Source organism: Musca domestica, unplaced genomic scaffold (assembly GCF_030504385.1).
Source record: "Musca domestica strain aabys unplaced genomic scaffold, Musca_domestica.polishedcontigs.V.1.1 74, whole genome shotgun sequence".
NCBI lineage: Eukaryota > Metazoa > Arthropoda > Insecta > Diptera > Muscidae > Musca > Musca domestica.
The window spans coordinates 2,803,823-2,821,615 of record NW_026712391.1 but is presented as its reverse complement, the minus strand read 5'-3'; the positions used below and the strand labels follow the sequence as shown (position 1 = coordinate 2,821,615).

General features: G+C 36.5%; 1 protein-coding gene across 1 annotated transcript in view; it reads left to right on the top strand.

Annotated features, from left to right (window-relative positions):
* Positions 1–13,944, top strand: part of LOC131806370 (prolactin-releasing peptide receptor-like) — an 83,021-nt gene extending 69,077 nt beyond the window's left edge. Inside the window, exons 3-8 of the mRNA XM_059130403.1 lie at positions 3,720–3,922; positions 4,087–4,235; positions 9,279–9,400; positions 9,543–9,775; positions 9,906–10,097; positions 12,792–13,944. Coding sequence (XP_058986386.1) covers positions 3,720–3,922; positions 4,087–4,235; positions 9,279–9,400; positions 9,543–9,775; positions 9,906–10,097; positions 12,792–13,346 — 1,454 coding nt within the window. The 3' untranslated portion in view covers positions 13,347–13,944. The remainder of the gene's footprint in view (positions 1–3,719; positions 3,923–4,086; positions 4,236–9,278; positions 9,401–9,542; positions 9,776–9,905; positions 10,098–12,791) is intronic.
* The last annotated feature ends 3,849 nt before the right edge of the window (positions 13,945–17,793 follow it).

The following is a 17,793-nucleotide window of genomic DNA, read 5'->3' as shown; positions in this document are numbered from 1 at the left end:
TTTCCCAGACGGACAGATGACATAGAATTTTATGCTGATCAAGAATATATATACTTTGTGGGGTCTAAAATGTATAATTCGATGAGTTACAAAGGGAATGACAAGGTTAATATACCCTCCATACTATGGTGGAGGGTATAAAAAATCCATTAAATTTGGGCTGATATTACTTATTTGGTGCACAATAAACCTGATATCAGATAAAGATATATATGGGGGGCTATATCCTAATCTGATCCGTTCTCGATACAATTTAACAGAAGCATTTTTGTGCTCCATAAGTTATCTGGTACCAAGTATCATACTTGTGGAGTGCATATGTGAGGGACTTCAAATCTCAAATCGGATAAAACATGTATATGGGAGCTTTAGCTATATCTGAACCCATTTTCTCCAAATTTAATGTACTTGCTTCTAGACTGAATTCGGTCGGATGTGCCAAAAATTCAGGTAATTTATAATCACGCTAGGGTGAAAACAAATTAAGATAGGAAGCTAAAATTTTGCACAAATCTGTCTTTTGTCTGCAGGCAGGTCAAGTTCGAAGATGGGCTATATCGGTCAACGATTTCGTATAGCCTCCATATAAGAGTACCCCCGATATTCGGGTTTTTTATGATTTTAGCCACATTTTGCAATGAAATTATCTGAAATTCTGCACAAGGAGTTCCCTGTGAGACTTTATCCTCAGGAAATAAATTGCCTATAAAGGTTCACGCTATCGTATATCCCCATATAACGGCACCTTCCGATATTCGATACTTTGATGATTTTAGCCACTTTTGAAAATCAAGTTCCTTGTGAGTACGTTATCCTCTGGAAGATAATTTTTTATTCAGGTCCACGATGTACGATATCCCCAACATAAGGAATTTATATGTAATTTCTTATTTTTTTATAATTCGATTCTGTGGTGGTTCTGGAGTTATGGCCATTTAAAATATTCAATAATTCAAGCTTTAAAATGTGATCATAAATAATAGATAAAAACGCCGAAAACTCAATATTTAAGGAGTCATCGCCATTTTAAAATATTCAATAATTCAAGCTTTAAAAAATGATCACAAATAAAAGCTAAAAACTCTGAAAACTCAATATTAATTCAAACTTAAAAATGTTGTCACAAATAATAGCTAAAAAAGCCGAAAACTCAATATTTAATTAGTTATGGCCATTTAAAATATTCAATAAATTAAGCGTTAAAAAGTGATCACAAATAATAGCTAAAATCGCCGAAAACTCAAAATTTAAGGAGTTATGACCATTTTAAAATATTCAATAATTCAAGATTAAAAAAGTTATCACTACCCTATATTCGGTATTTTGATGATTGTGGTCAAATTGTCAGTGGAATTTTCCGAGAATCCACACCAGTAGCTGCTTTTGATAACTTCACCCCCTGGAAGAAAATTGTCTATATAGGTCCACGATATTGCATATCTCCCATATAACGGTACCTCTCGCTATTCGGTTTTTGATGATATTACCAACATTATTCACCGGAATTTCGTATTTGAAGTTCGGAATCGATACTAGAGCCTACGACAAAAATTACACGTCTTCGTATATCCCTCATATAACGGTATTCATTTAAGTGATGTTTTTTGAAGGATTTTTTTTGATATTATTCAAAATCCCTATTGGAGGTCCCGTCAACGATCCAAAGTTTTATTAATGTTGATACTGTTTGGGTAGATGGCCTTCGGCCGGGGCTTGAGATCCAAAGATTGCAAACCAAGGTTTCCTTTTAAGCATGAAGCCTTTCACCGGGGCTTGAAACTTTCTCCTCTCGGTGTGTCCAACAATGTACTGAATATTCCTGCATTTTGGAGAGGTTATAATATCAACTATAATTTGGCTATAATTTAATAGATTCCCGAAATGGAGCCTTTTTAAACTTTTGAGGGATTTTTTTTCCAGTTCCAACAAATAATTTTGATACACCTCCCGTTTTAAATAACCAGAGCACCCATATAGCCCACATCGGTTTAGTAGGTCCGGGTCCTGGACGCGGACTTTCGGGTCAAATATCCGATCTCTAAGAAAAAAAATACTTTCCCGGAATCAGGATAAAATCTGAAAGTTACTACTAAATTAGAGTTACACCAAAATTAATTAAACAAATTAAATTTTGAAATTCAAAGAAAGTCAAATCAAATTTTGTCAAATTGTAGTCTTCTTTTCCAAATTAATGAAAACCTTGGTATAATTTTTTATCCTACACCACATAGTGGTAACGGTATTATGTCTTTGTGCGTTTGTTTGTAACATGGAGAAGGAAGCGAGATAGACCCATAGTTACTTTTGAGGATCTTCATAGAATCACTTTCTGAGTTGATTTATGCATGTCAGTCCGTCTGTCCATGTATTCTTGTGAACAAAATGCAGGTCACATTAATTATCCAATTGAGATGAAATTTTCCAAACAACCTTTTTTTGGCCCAAGGACGAACCCTATTGAAATTGGAGATAATCGGTAAAAATTTAGATATAGCTCCCATACATATCTTCGTACGATTTGCATTTTATTGTGCACCAAACGTGTAATATCAGCCCGAATAGTGTGGAATTTTGCACATACGATCAAATTAGGCCTGAAAATAAGTATGCCAAATTTGATCGAAATCGGTTCAGATATAGCTATAGCTCCCATATATATTGTTCATCCGATTTGTTTTTTTGTCTTCCGCAGCCGTAATATGCACCCTGTAACAACAATATTTGGGGACATATATCAAGTGCAGCTCAGAAATACCTTTGGAAAATTTTATCGAAATCGGTTCGAATTTGGATATATCTCCCATATATAACTTCGTCCGATTTACCTTTTATTGTGCACCAAACGTCTAATATTTGTCCAAATGGGATGAAATTTGGCACATACGACCGAATTGAGTCTAGAAGCTAGTATACCAAATTTGGTGAAGATCGGCTCAGATATAGCTATAGCTCCCATATATACTCTTCATCCGATTTGTCATATTTGTTACCCACAGCCGTAATATGCACTCCGTAACAACGATATTCAGGGAAATATATCAAAAACAGCTCAGAAATATCTTTGCCAAATTTTATCGAGATCAGTTCAGATTTGGATATAGTTCCCAGATATATTTTTATCCGATTTCAAATTAATTTCGCACCAAATGGGCAATACAAGTCCGAATTTAAAATACACAAATGCTTCGGCATATTTAGTCCTTTGAACTTTAAATTATAATTATAATCATAGCGTGTATGATTAAATTCTCCTCTTTGCTCTACTAAATTGGCAAAGTGGTGTAGGGTATCATAAAGTCGGCCCCGCACGACTTGATAATGCGTCCCCCGAATTATTTATACATAAACAGTCAAATATCTCTCGTCACACCCACTGAAATTTTCAAAGTTTGTTTTCTTTGGTAATTCTCTTCCCCGAAGTTAGGTAAAATAATTTCACGCACTCAAGTAACAATCATCCGCGCAGTTGAATAATAATCACAGAACAAAGTAGTTCCCATTTTCCTTGGGAATTTTTCCAATTCGCACAACTACTCTTATAAAGAAGTCATATTTTTCTTTCCATAATTATGTGTCGGAACGGAATTTCAAACTTTCTCAAAAAATTTTTGTTGAGAATACAAAGCCCCTTTGTTAGCTTTCTACAATGTGTCACTTTTAACTGAAAAAGTTGCAATATTTGAGTTTCTTGTTATTTGTTTTTTTCCTCCCCCAAACAGAGGTCCTCTATATTGCTCCAGTGGAAATTGTTGTACTACTCTCCGTATTCTATGGAACTATAAGTTTAGTTGCCATAGTTGGTAATTCTCTGGTCATCTGGGTTGTGGCAACAACGAGACAAATGCGTACCGTAACAAATATGTACATTGCCAACTTGGCATTTGCCGATGTAATAATTGGACTGTTCTGCATACCATTCCAGGTAAGTGGATTAGAGTGAAAAAAATATAATTTATTCTAATTTTTGTTTGATTTTCAAAAAAAAAAAAGTAATTTTGAGTTGATGTCTTGTTACCGACATTGAGACAATGTAAAAAAGAAAAACATTCAACTTGACTGAATACGAATATTTGAATTTATTTACAGTTCCAGGCAGCCCTGCTACAACGTTGGACCCTGCCATGGTTTATGTGCGGATTTTGTCCCTTTGTCCAGGCCGTCAGTGTTAATGTTTCGGTATTTACTCTGACGGCAATTGCCATAGATCGCCATCGAGCAATACTAAATCCATTGAGGTAAATTATTCAAAACGAAGAGGATGGAGGATAAATGATTTTATATTCCAGCCATCGTTATGGTGTATTTAATGGAACAATAAAAGAATGTTAATGTGTTCTGTTTTTTCATTTGTGTTTAACAACAGCTTCTTAACCACACCTCTGGCAGGAATTTATTCCGTTAATTGGCGTGTAAAGATAAAAAAAAAAAAAATCCAGGAAAATAAATACTCCTTCGCGATTGATTGTTGCAATGTTTCGTTAAAACAATGTTAATAATTCCATTGAATTCAATACTCAATACTTATCGAAATGAGGTATTCCTTTCCATGGAAACATCATTTTTCATGGGCAAGTTTATCACTTTTTTGATCGATACACTTTATGTAGTTGAAAATATGATGTGCATTGTTGAGTTGTGCGATGAACTGCCATGGCAGATGGTTGCAATTTCCTGCAACTTGGTATGCGTTATTTGTTGGAAAAACAGAGATAAAAACTTCCAAATGAGGATGTTTTGGGTTCAATTCGCAAATACGCAATGCATTGAGATAGTCTTTTTAAAGGTCTGGGTTAACATAATTTAGGATACTTTTTATACCCTCCACCATAGTATGGAGGGTATATTAAGTTTGTCAATTCGTTTGTAACACCTCGAAATATACATTTTAGACCCCATAAATCATCAGCATAAAATTCTATGTAGATTTAGCGATGTGCATCCGTCTATCCGTTTGTGGAAATCACTCTAGCTTCCAAACGAAGCAAAGTAGGTTGATAAAATTTTACTCAAATGTATACTATGTCTGCTGGACTTTTGGTATTGAAAATGGGTCATGTAGGTCCTCGTTTTAGCATAGCCCCTATATATCGGTACCTCCCGATATTCGGTATTTTGATTATTTTAGCGACATTATTCACCAAAATTTTTTCATATTTAATATTTGAAGTTCGTAATGGATAGTACAGCCTAAGACAGAAAATTGTCTGTGCAGGTCCACGTCTTCGTATAGCCCCCATATAACGGCACCTTCCGATATTCGGTATTTTGATGATTTTAGCGAATTCATTCATCGGAATTGTTTCAAATTTGGTATTTGAAATTCATAATGGATACTACAGCCTAAGACAGAAAATTGTCTGTGCAGGTCCACGTCTTCGTAGGACCCCCATATAACGTTACCTCCCGATATTCGGTATTTTAATGATTTTGTGGATATTTTTTCACCAGAATTGTTTCAAATTTGGTATTTGAAGTTCGCAATTGATACTACAGCCTAAGGCAGAAATTTGTCTTTGTAGGTCCACGTTTTAGCATAGCCCCTATATATCGATACCTCCCGATATTCGGTATCTAAGGCTTTTAGCGATATTATTCACAGGAATTGTTTCAAATTTGGTATTTGAAGTTGGCAATGAATACTACAGCCTAAGACAGAAAATTGTCTGTGCAGGTCCACGCTTTAGTATAACCTCCATATAACGGTACCTCCCGATATTCGGTACTTTGATGACTTTAGCTACATTAATCACCGATTTTTTTCTAAATTTCGCATTTAAATATTGTAATTGCTTATGACAAAAGTTACCTATGCAGGTGCATGTCGTTGTATTGACCCTAATATAATGGCTACATTCGGTATTTCTAAGATTTTAACAGAATTTTTAATAGATTTTTTGAGAATTGCCAAATTCGTTCCAAAAGATGGAGGGTATTCAATGTACGGCCCGGCCGAACTTGCAGCTTTTTTCTTGCTCTCTTTAAGGTATGTGTATTTTTGGAAGATGTCCCTCTGCCTGTCTGTCTGCCTGGTGCGCACAATATCTCTCGAAGGGAGTATCAGATTTGGTTCAAACTTAGTTCATCATAGTATTTTGTCAAACTTAGATCGAGTTCGGAGATGGGCAATAGCAGTTCACTCCTTCTGGTACCTCTCCCACAAAAGGTCAACATCTTCATAGAAAATAATTTACCGCATAGGAAGAGAACGAAAAAATTTTGCAAATCGTGGACAAGATCGGACTACTCCTTCTAGTACCTCCGCTACAAAAGGTTCAAATTTGGAATATCTAAAACGCTCATAAAATGCGAAATGAACATACGACTATTTTCAAACTTCGCACATCCCAAAATCTCTACCAAAACGAGATCTGATGTGAAGGTGTGATATATCGAACACCTCCTTTGAATACCTTCCCCACAAAGGGTCAAAATTTGGAATATCTATTTTTTTAATTTCGCACATCTCAATATCATAACCATTATAAGATAGAGTGTGAAAATGGGGTTTACCGGTTCACACCTTCTGGTACCACCTATACAAAGGTCAACATTTTGAATAAGATGGGATATAGCGGCCATTTCTTCTAATACCTTCCCCACAAAAGGTAAACATTTATATATCCTTCTCCATGGAAAGGGGGAATAATCAGCATAAAATTCTAAGTCGATTTAACGATGTCCGTCTGTCTGTCCGTATGTTGAAATCAGGATACAGCCCACATTATTTGTATTGTGACTAGGATGGTTGGTATTGAACATGAGATATATCGGTCCACGTTTTGGTATAGTCCCCATATAACGGTACCTCCCGATATTCGGTATTTTGATGGTTTTTGCCACATTTTTCCACGGATTTGTCTTAAAATTGGTATTTGTTGGTCATAATGGGTTCCAGCTCCCGTGGCGAAACATTCTATGTATAGGCCCACGTTTTGGTATAGCTCCCATATAACGGTACCTCCCAATATTCGGTATTTTGATGTTTTTGCCGCATTTCTTTGCGGATTTGTCTAAAAATATATATTTGTGGGTCCTAATGGGTTCTAGCTCCCGTGGCGAAACATTGCATGTATAGGTCGAAATTCCCCACTCCCCCTCGTACCTTCTACACTTTTTGACATTATGAATAATTATAACCCTCATACATGCGAAATAAATCCGCGATTTTCTTCAAAAATCGTGTATGTGGGGTATGTTGACCCACTATTTCTGGTAACTTTCCAAACAAGTTGAGCATTTTCAAAAAAGTATGTATATACTATACACATTATCCAAACCTGTCACCTCCAATGATTATATCAGACTAAGGTCATAAGAGAAATGGACAATATTGTTCTACGCCATCGGTAGCTCTCCTATAGAGGGTCAACATTTTGAATAATAATAAAACATGTCAAAATATATTTCAATAAAAGGATAAAGGCTGAGGGTATCAATCTGTCGGCAATAACGACTGATACTATTTAATTTGGTTCGAAAGAGGATATGGCCAATTTCCGCCCGTCTGTTGTAATCGCGTCAGAGTCAAAACGAATAGAGATTCCAATATTCAGTATTTTTATGATTTTAGCCACATTTTTCAATGTCGTTGTCTAAAAATTCACACAAGAAGTTCCGTGTGTGTACTTTATATCCTAGAAGATAATTGTTCATATAGATTCCTAATATCGTATATCCACCATAAAACGGCACCTTCCGATATTCGGAATTTTGATGATTTTAGCCACATTTTCCAATGGAATTGTCTGAAGTTCCACAAAAGGAGTTCCTCAAAAGTACTATATCCCCTGGGAAAAAAATTTCTATAGGCCCACGATATCGTATAGCCCCCATATAGCGGTACTCCCCGATACTCGGTATTTAGATGATTTTAGCCACATTTTTAACGGAATTGTCTGAAAATTCGCACAAGGAGTTCCTTGTGAGTACTTTATCGCCTTTATTTATCTTTATAGGTCCAGGATATCGCATATCCCCCATATGTCGGCACCTTCCGATATTCGGCATTTTTATGATTTTAGCCACATTTTTCAATGGAATTGTCTGAAATTCTACACAAGGTGTTCTTTGTTAGTATTTTACGCCCTGAAATGGAATTGTATATAAAGGTCCACAACATCGTATATCCCTCATATGTCGGCACCTTCCAATATTCGGTATTTTTAAAATTTTAACAGAATTTTATATTTTGTAATTTGTAAAATTCTGCCTGGCCGAACTTACTGCTTTTTTAATTGTTTTATTAAAAAAAAAAAAAAGAGGCAGTGAGCCGAACTTGATGAAGGCTTAGTAAAAGATTTTGCTATGAACCAATTTTGTACGAAGGCTCTGCGATTCGGGCAAAAAAGTTGGATATCATCTCACAGTAGTTCAGCATTTTTGAAGAAGAACAGTGTGGCTTGTTTGTTCGGAATACCGTAGTATTTTGTTGTTGCAAAATGGTCAGGCTTTATCCCTTTATTGTTGTTTTTATAAAAACAACGTTTGTTTATTAGTGGAGAATGATGGTAATGTTTACCAGGGGGTAAGGCAGGGAATACCTAGGTTTCGGAAAGAGCCACCAATCCTCATCAGTTCGCTTGTTTTTTGTCTGGGATATTCTCCCCAGAAGTTATTTTAAAAATAATTTCTATGACAAAAAAACATTTTTATTTTTGAAGAAGTATGATCTAATGATGCCACAGCCTATAGAGGGTAAAAAACCACACCAAACTGTCGCTTGGATGCATGGGTAGAAAATAGTTAAAAATCACTTATTAGTGGTACCAGCCATTTATAGGGTGGTATTATTTACAAATGGCTGAGATCCAAATTTTCGAATAACTCACCCATAGCTTAAATTGTCAATAATTTGCACTATTTATGGACTTATTTTGACATGATAATCAAATGTTTGCTTTGAGCGGAATTTGAATTATAAAAGTCATACCTTGTTCTTAATGCAAATCCTGATTACATAGATTACGAAATACCGTGAGATATGTCTATAGCTCTATCAATGGGGATGTATCTCCAAAACCCTAATTTTGTATTGCCGTGAAAGGCCAGCTCTTGAATATTACACACGTAAGTCCTTGGGTTTTAAAAATCAGACCTTTCAGATCTGCCCCTTCATCACATATTCATCTAAATAGTGTCTTCCCTCTACACGAATTTTTGCGTAATCAGATACAATTTTCTCACTTAGAATTCCTCAAATTTCCAATATCTCATTTTCATTACCATTTCTAAAAATAATCTGATTAATTCTAGTTTTGCTTTCCATTTTCCTCTTTCAGAGCACGCCCCACAAAATTTGCATCGAAATTTATAATTGCCACCATTTGGCTGGCGTCAGTGACCTTTGCAACGCCCTGTGCCATTGCATTTCGCGTCGAATTACAACATGAACGGCGAAAAGGTATGTAACGTCGATACAATTTTAAAAAATAATCCGCCAGACAATCTCTCATTTGCATATCACTCTCTCTCTCTCTGTGATGGCTAGGATAATTTTTTATTACCTTGTGGCATCTACTATTTCGCTTTCCCTTCTTTTTCAGACACTATCAACAACACCATATACAATGTGACAACACCGTTCTGCAACAATGTAAATCTCTCCGATAGCCAGCTGCAGACGTATCGTTATTCGCTGGTATTTGTTCAGTATTTGGTGCCGTTTTGCGTCATCAGCTTCGTTTACATACAAATGGCGATACGTTTGTGGGGCACTCGAGCACCGGGAAATGCGCAGGACTCAAGGGATATAACGCTGATGAGGAATAAGAAAAAGGTATAGCCTAAGTCGGACTATGTATTTGTTTATTTGCTTGCGAAAGTATATCTCGCCAATGATTATAATCCTCTTGGTGTTTGTGTTGTCATTTGATTGTCCTCTTTTTTTCTGCTATTCTTTATTACAGGTCATAAAAATGCTGATTATAGTTGTGATTGTATTCGGAGTCTGCTGGCTGCCTTTGCAGCTGTACAACATACTTTATGTTACGATTCCCGAAGTGAATGAATACCAGTTCATTGGTATTGTCTGGTTCTGCTGCGATTGGCTAGCCATGAGTAACAGCTGCTATAATCCTTTCATCTATGGCATATACAACGTAAGTAGCGGGTAAACAGCGAGTAGGGGAGTGCGCAAGGTGTGCCTGGTGGCAGTGGAAAGATTATTAAAAGCTTTTATTTCTTATTTTGTTTTTTTTTTTTTTGTTATTCGGATGATGACTTGGTGATGTTGTTGTCTATAATAAGATTATAAGGAGGAAAGTCACAATGGGGTTGTGGGTGGAAATTAGCCACACGAGGGAATGTCAAGCAATGTTGTACCTCAAATAACAGTGTGGTAAAGGTGTTTCTTTCCTTAACGGAAACGTGAATCTACGAGGGCAACTATTGAATCTGAGTAAATTTATTGACTGACGCCCACAGGAAACGGCTGAAGCTGGAATCTCTAAATTTTGTGTGAGGGTCACTCTTGGTCCGAAGGTGTCAGATAAGGCTGGGTTTTTGGAAATTGGCACTACAACGGTACGAAAAGTACTAAAAGGTACTAATTATGGAAACTTTTTTTATTGACTGATTGTCTGACTGACTTAACGATTCATCAACGCCCAGACGAAGAGGCTGAAGATGGAATCTCTAAATTTTGTGTGAGGTGTCCGAAGGTGTCAAATAAGGCTGGGTCTTTGAAAATTGCTACTACAACCGTACGAAAAATACTGAAAGGTACGAAATATAGAAACCTTTGTTATTGACTGATTGTCTGATTGACTGACTGACTTAACGAATCACCAACGGCCAGACGAAGAGGCTGAAGATGGAATCTCTAAATTTTGTGTGAGGGTCACTCTTGGTCCGAAGGTGTCAGATAAGGCTGGGTTTTGGAAATTGGTACTACAACGGTACGAAAAGCACTGAAGGTACGACATTTGGAAACCTTTGTTATTGTCTGATTGACTGAATGACTTAACGATTCATCAACGCCCAGACGAAGAAGCTGAAGATAGAATCTTTAAATTTTGTGTGAGGGTCACTCTTTTTGTCCGAAGGTGTCAAATATGGCTGGGCCTTTGAAATCAGTACTAGAATGGTACTAAAAGTTACTAAATATGGAAACCTTTGTAGAGCTAGAACTCTTCAATTTCGAATGAGGGTCACTGATGGAAAGTATGATGGATGTACCAAAGGGATTTGGGAAATTTGCACAATAAGTGTACGAAAAGTACTTAAATGTACTAAATTTGGTACCATTTTGCAGCTTGTGAACGGTTAGAGCTAAAAACTTGAAATTTGGAATTCGAATCTAGATTAAGGAGTAGGGTCGATGTAAGGAGTTAGTTTTCGAAGTGTGTACGAAGTACTAAACGGTATTGAATTAAGTACAATTTGAATTTGGAGGAACGGATTAGGGTTGGAGTGTAGGATTGATACATGGAAGTAGTTTTCAAAATTTGTACATATTTGCACGAAAAGTACTAAGTGGTACTAAATTTGATACAATTTCGATTTGGGTGAATTGGTTAAACTGGAATGGTGAAATTTGGAAATAAGATTACAATTGCATTTTAGGACTGAGGTATGTAGGTAGTTTTGGAAATTCGACTGCAGTGTACAAAATGGTAATACATTTGGTACAATTTATATTTTTGGGAAAACCAATCGAGCTGGTATCCTACAATTTGGAAATAAAATTACTGATACAATTTAAACTTATTCGTGGCTGAAGCTAGAATCTTGCAATTTTGCAGGTGGGTCAATGTTGATGGGTAGGGGTGAGATAAGGCTGAGTTTTTAAAATTCGGACTAGAATTCTACTAAAAGTACTAAGAAGCTCCAAATTTCCTGGGGGTCTTCTATCGGCTATAGAATACCTAGAGGTCATATACCGGCCTGGAAGACCTGGAAGTCTTCTATCGGCTATAGAAGACATGTAGGTCTTTTATCGGCTATAGAAGACCTGGAGGCCTATATGGGCTATGGAAGCCCTAGAGGTATTCTATCGACTTTAGAAGATCTAGAAGTCTTCCATCGACAATGGAGGTCTTCTATCGGGATAGGAGGACCTGGAAGTCTCCTATCGGCAATAGAAGACTTGGAGATCTTCTGTCGGCTATAAAAGACCTGGAGGTTTCCTATCGGCTATGGAAGACCTGGAGGTCTTCTATCGGCTAGAGAACACCTGGAGGTTTTCTATCGGCTATAGAAGACCCCAGGTCTTGTTCTATCGGCTATAGAAGACATGGAGGTCTTCTATCGACTATGGAAGCTGGTGGACTTCTATCGGCTAGAGAACACCTGGAGGTTTTCTATCGGCTATAGAAGACCTAGAGGTCTTATACCGGCTATAGAAGACCTGAAAGTCTTCTATCGGCTATAGAAGATCTGTAAATTTTTTATCGGCAAAGAAGACCTGGAGATCTTCTATCGGCCATAGAAGACCTGGATATCTTCTATCGGCCATAGAAGACCTGGAGGTCTTTTATCGGCTATAAAAGACCTGGAGGTCTTTTATCGGCTATAGAAGACCTGGAGGTCTTTTATCAGCTATAGAAGACCTGGAGGTCTTTTATCGGCTATAGAAGACCTGGAGGTCTGCATAGGCTATAGAAGACCTAGAGGTATTCTATCGGCTTTAGAAGTCTTCTATCGGCTATATAAGACTTAAAGGTCTTCTATCGGCTATGAAAGAACTAGAGGGGTTATATCGGCTATAAAAGACCTAGAGGTCTTCTATCGACTATAGAAGACCTATTCTAATATTTTTTTAAATTTTTTATTTAATTTTTTCCTACTTTCAGGAAAAATTCAAAAGAGAATTCAACAAACGGTTTCAAACCTTCTTCTGTCATTTTCACACAACTGGCGACATACACGAGCGGACAATGTCAATGCATACTAGGGCGAGTTCACTGCGCTCAACATATGGCACATCACGACTGCGCAATCAGAATCGTACCAGCAGCATCTATAATCGACAGACCTCCAGTGAGAGGGACAGCAAGCGGGGTGAGGCTCAACAGCTATGCAATTTCATAACCTACAATGTGAATAGCAATGGTGAGGAGATTTTGTTAAGTGGTTTGACTCCCACAAATGGTATTGAGTTGAAAACCAAAGAAATCGAGTCGGTTCGTCCCAACTCCGGTTGGCAATGGCAACGCAATAATTTCAAGCCATTACATCCGGAACTGCTGGAATGTGATAGCAGTGAGGAGCAGGTGCTGGTGGGCGATAAACATCCGCCCCACTCAGAAGCTTTGAGGGAATTTCCAGTTAATGGATACAGTGGAAATAAGGCAAATAATGAAGAGACGGATATTTTGAGGGCACACCACCAACAGACCATTATATGAGAGGCCAGTTTCAATTTAGGAAATCATGAAACCAAAAATTAAAAAAAAAATATTAGAACCTAATAACATTATTTTCGAAAACACTACGAATACTCTATTCTGTAATAATCTGTATAAAATGGAATTTGTACCAAGTACCGTATACGTCTGGAACGTTATAGCGAGAAGATGATATCTTCTAAATACATACAAGTTATTGAAGAGAAGTGATGAATCCCAAAAATGTAAAAATTAAAAAAAACAAAGGTTTTATTGACTGATCGATCCTAGATATAAAAGCAAACTTGCAGATTTTTTTGTTTGTTTTCTCTTGAAATTCGTTCATATCACCTAAACTAGTGGAAATGCTACAAAAAAAAAAAAGAAACACACACACACACACAAAGAAGAACTTTGAAGACCTGAAGCATATATACAAAGAACAAATTTTATCTGTACAAGTTATTAATTCTGAGAATTTCAAAATAGTTAATTAATGTAGGTATTTTGTCAGTATTATGTGTAACACAATTACTATTGTAATTAACTTATTATTATTATTATTAATTTTAACATTGCTGTAAGTTATCAGTATTATAGTGAGGAAATAAACAACTATTAACAAATAAATGTATACAACAAAAATATACATCGTCTGGGGTGTTTGATTTCGTCAGAACTTTATTTCAAATGTGCTCTTAAAATGCTCAGTATTTTAATGTGAAGTTAAGGTAAGAAACGTAAGTTAGTGTTTCAATATGGGGTACGAAAACCGAAAATTACCTCATACGTTGATTCAATTCTGGTATTTAATTATACCCTCCGTCGTATGGCGTGCCTCATCGAAATAACGGTTTTATGCCCTAGATCTCTTTGGACCAAATTTTTGAATAATTATAACTACTATAAAATGTGATGTAAGGGTCCGATTGCCTTCAAATTACATACATCACAATATTTTTATTAACCCAAAGTCTGGGGTGAAGATGGAATAAATTGTCTAGTCCTTCTAGTACCTTCCACACAAAGGGTCAACATTTTGAACATCCATAAAGCTCTTAGAACACGAAATTAACATTAACTTCCATTCAGACTTGGTACATCTCAATCTTTCCACCAACACAAGATCTTTTATAAAGATGGTAGAAATCGGGCCATTTCTCATGGCACGTCCCCCACATAGGGTTCAAAATTTTGAAAAACGAAACGTGGTATTTGCTTCCAGGACAAATTCAATTAAATTTGGACTGATAACCAAATAACAAATCGGATGTAGATAAGATAAAATTTCTAGGGTATATGTAATATCTGTTTTCAAATATTATCGTTGTGGAGTCCACATTACGAATGTAATGGACTGAACCCCCAAATCGGATGAAACATATATATGGCAGCTATAGCTATTTCTAAACCGATTTTCACTAAACTTGAAGTACTTGCTTCTGAGCTGAATTTGATCGGATGTGGACTAATATTACATATTTGGACGAATATTACATATATATCGGACGAAAATACAGGATGAGATGAAAAAAATGCAACCAATTTCAGACTGTTGTCAGTGTGATTTCTTTATATTTGGCTGAAAACCACAAGTGGCTATCGTTAGAGCACTCCAGCATTTAAATGTGGATAAATCGAAATGTGGATTGATCGAAAGCCGCGTCGCAGTGACCGAAAAATGGCTTCTGAGCTGAACGTATCACAATATTCCATTCGGCAAATATTGAAAAATAAGCCATTGAATTTCCAAAAAGTTCAAGAACTTACAACGCAACAGAAAGAAAATAGACTCAAAAGAGCTGAAGAGTTGCTTCGTTTGGCCAAAAGTGGTGAACTGGCGAATTTGGGTTTCTCCGATGAGAAAACATTCGTTGGCGAGCAGTTTGTGAACAAACAAAATGATCGTGTTTACTTGCCAAAGAGGTCAGCTGAAAATTTCCACCTTCGGTTGGCCAGCAGAACTCGAGCGCCGGCCATGGTGTTAGTGTGGGCCCCCACAACAGCCGATGGTCGCTCTACGCTCGTATTAATCGACCGTGGCATCAGAATAAATACCGAATATTATCGCGCAAATATTCTGGAGGGTGTATTAAATGTGGACTTTCCAACAGAACTCAGCACCATCGCACTCAGCACGCGCCACCCAATAATGGTTACAACCTGAGGTTCCTAGCTTCATTTCCAGCGCACAATGGCCACAAAATCTTCGGATACCAATTCGCTGGACTATTGTGTCTGGAGTATTTTAGAAAACAAGGTTGCCACTAAAAAAATACCAAAGTGTCGATCACCTCAAGCAAGCGTTTCACCGGGAATGGGCCAAAATACCGCTGAGCAACATTCAGTCATAGTGTAACGTTTCATTGGCCGTTTGAAGGCCATAATTCATGGCAAAGGTGACAAATTCGAACAAATCTAAACTTATTTTAAAATTTGATGCTATTTCCGAAATTTTTTGCTTTCATTTAATAGATTTTTTTTTAAAAAATGTAAAAATTATGGCGTTTGACTTTGTTGCAGTTTTTGTATTTCACCCTGTACGTGGTACCTCACGCACATTTTAATATATTCTAAAAATTGTCATATATTTCATATAAAGTGAAGTCGATATAGGCTAAACCTGGTACATCGCAATATTTATATCATATTTATTTAGGTCCGATACGAATTGGACAATATTGGCCCATTCCTTCGGAACCTACACCATTGAGGGTCAACGATTTGAATAATCATAGCAGAAGTCAAAATATATGTTTAAATAATCGAACATTGGCTGAGGGTATACATCTGTCGGCAAAATCGACGTATACTTCTTAACATGTTAAAATTAAAATCACTTCTTATTTCTAAAATTTCCTAAACAAATTAAAACCCAAATTATGAATACTGGACAAAATGCATATCGGCTTTAATTTTTCTATCAGGTAATAGGTGGCAGACGACATAACAGAAATGCATTGGAAATTTTAGAAAAATATGTTATTCCGACGTCGCCGAAAAATGGCGGAAATACGCGGAAAAAAATATTAGGTATGACATAGACAAATGAAGATATAGACAACGAAAAGTTAGTTTTGTCATTTTATCCAGATGGCGCTCATCATGTTTTGCATAGTCAACATGCTTATTTACGCGTTCAAGTCACTCGACTTCGAAAACACATTTTATCGGTTTTTAAGAATTTTACTTGATTATTCCTGAATTTTTCGATGTCATCACGTACTTTTCACATTTCTTTTATTATGAGACTATTATCAACTGACAAATATCCTACAGATTTTGTTATTTTAACATTTTACAATTGAGTGATTTCAAAATTCCCACTCAAACCCCTGAAACGACATATACGACATCTGCTGACCCGATTTTTTTCGAAGATGAATGGTGAGAGCATTTCGTTGTCTATATCATAGACAAATGAAAATATAGACAACGAAATGCTCTCACCATTCATCTTCGAAAAAAATCGGGTCAGCAGATGTCGTATATGTCGTTTCAGGGGTTTGAGTGGGAATTTTGAAATCACTCAATTGTAAAATGTTAAAAATAACAAAATCTGTAGGATATTTGTCAGTGGATAATAGTCTCATAATAAAAGAAATGTGAAAAGTACGTGATGACATCGAAAAATTCAGGAATAATCAAGTAAAATTCTTAAAAACCGATAAAATGTGTTTTCGAAGTCGAGTGACTTGAACGCGTAAATAAGCATATTGACTATGCAAAACATGATGAGCGCCATCTGGATAAAATGACAAAACTAACTTTTCGTTGTCTATATCTTCATTTGTCTATGCATTGAGTCGATAAAAATCAACAACAACACTTAAAATGTGTCAGCTCTGTTAATGAATAACATAATGCTATGTCACGATATCGTGACATAACATATTTTTCCACTACCAACGCCATCTATTGAAGAAAAGTAACAATGTAATGTCCCATCTTATTATACCCACTGCCATATGGCTACAGAGGGTATATATCATTTGATACGGCCAAAACGTGCCTAGTCGAAATAACGGTTTTAGACCCTAGGTCTCTTTGGACCAAATCCGTTTCAGAACATTTGGAGTCGATCTAGCGATGTCCGTCCATCCGTCTGTCTGACTGTCTTGCTGGCTGGTGCGCACGATAACTCTCGAAGGGAGTATCCGATTTGGTCCAAATTGGGTACATCGTAATATTTTTGTCAAACTTAGATCGAGTTCGGAGATGGGCAATATCGGTCCACTCCTTCTGGTACCTCCCCCACAAAAGGTCGAAATTTTCAAAAAATATATATTTTGCACAGAATGAAAAAGGATAATCCGAATTTGCTCCAACTTTGCAAATCCTAATATTTGCGTCAGTGCTAGGTCAGGTGTGAAAATGTACAATATCGGTCCACTCCATCAAGTACCTCCCCCATAAATGGTCAAAATTTTGAATAATTACAACTCTCATAAAATTGTCTTCAAATTTC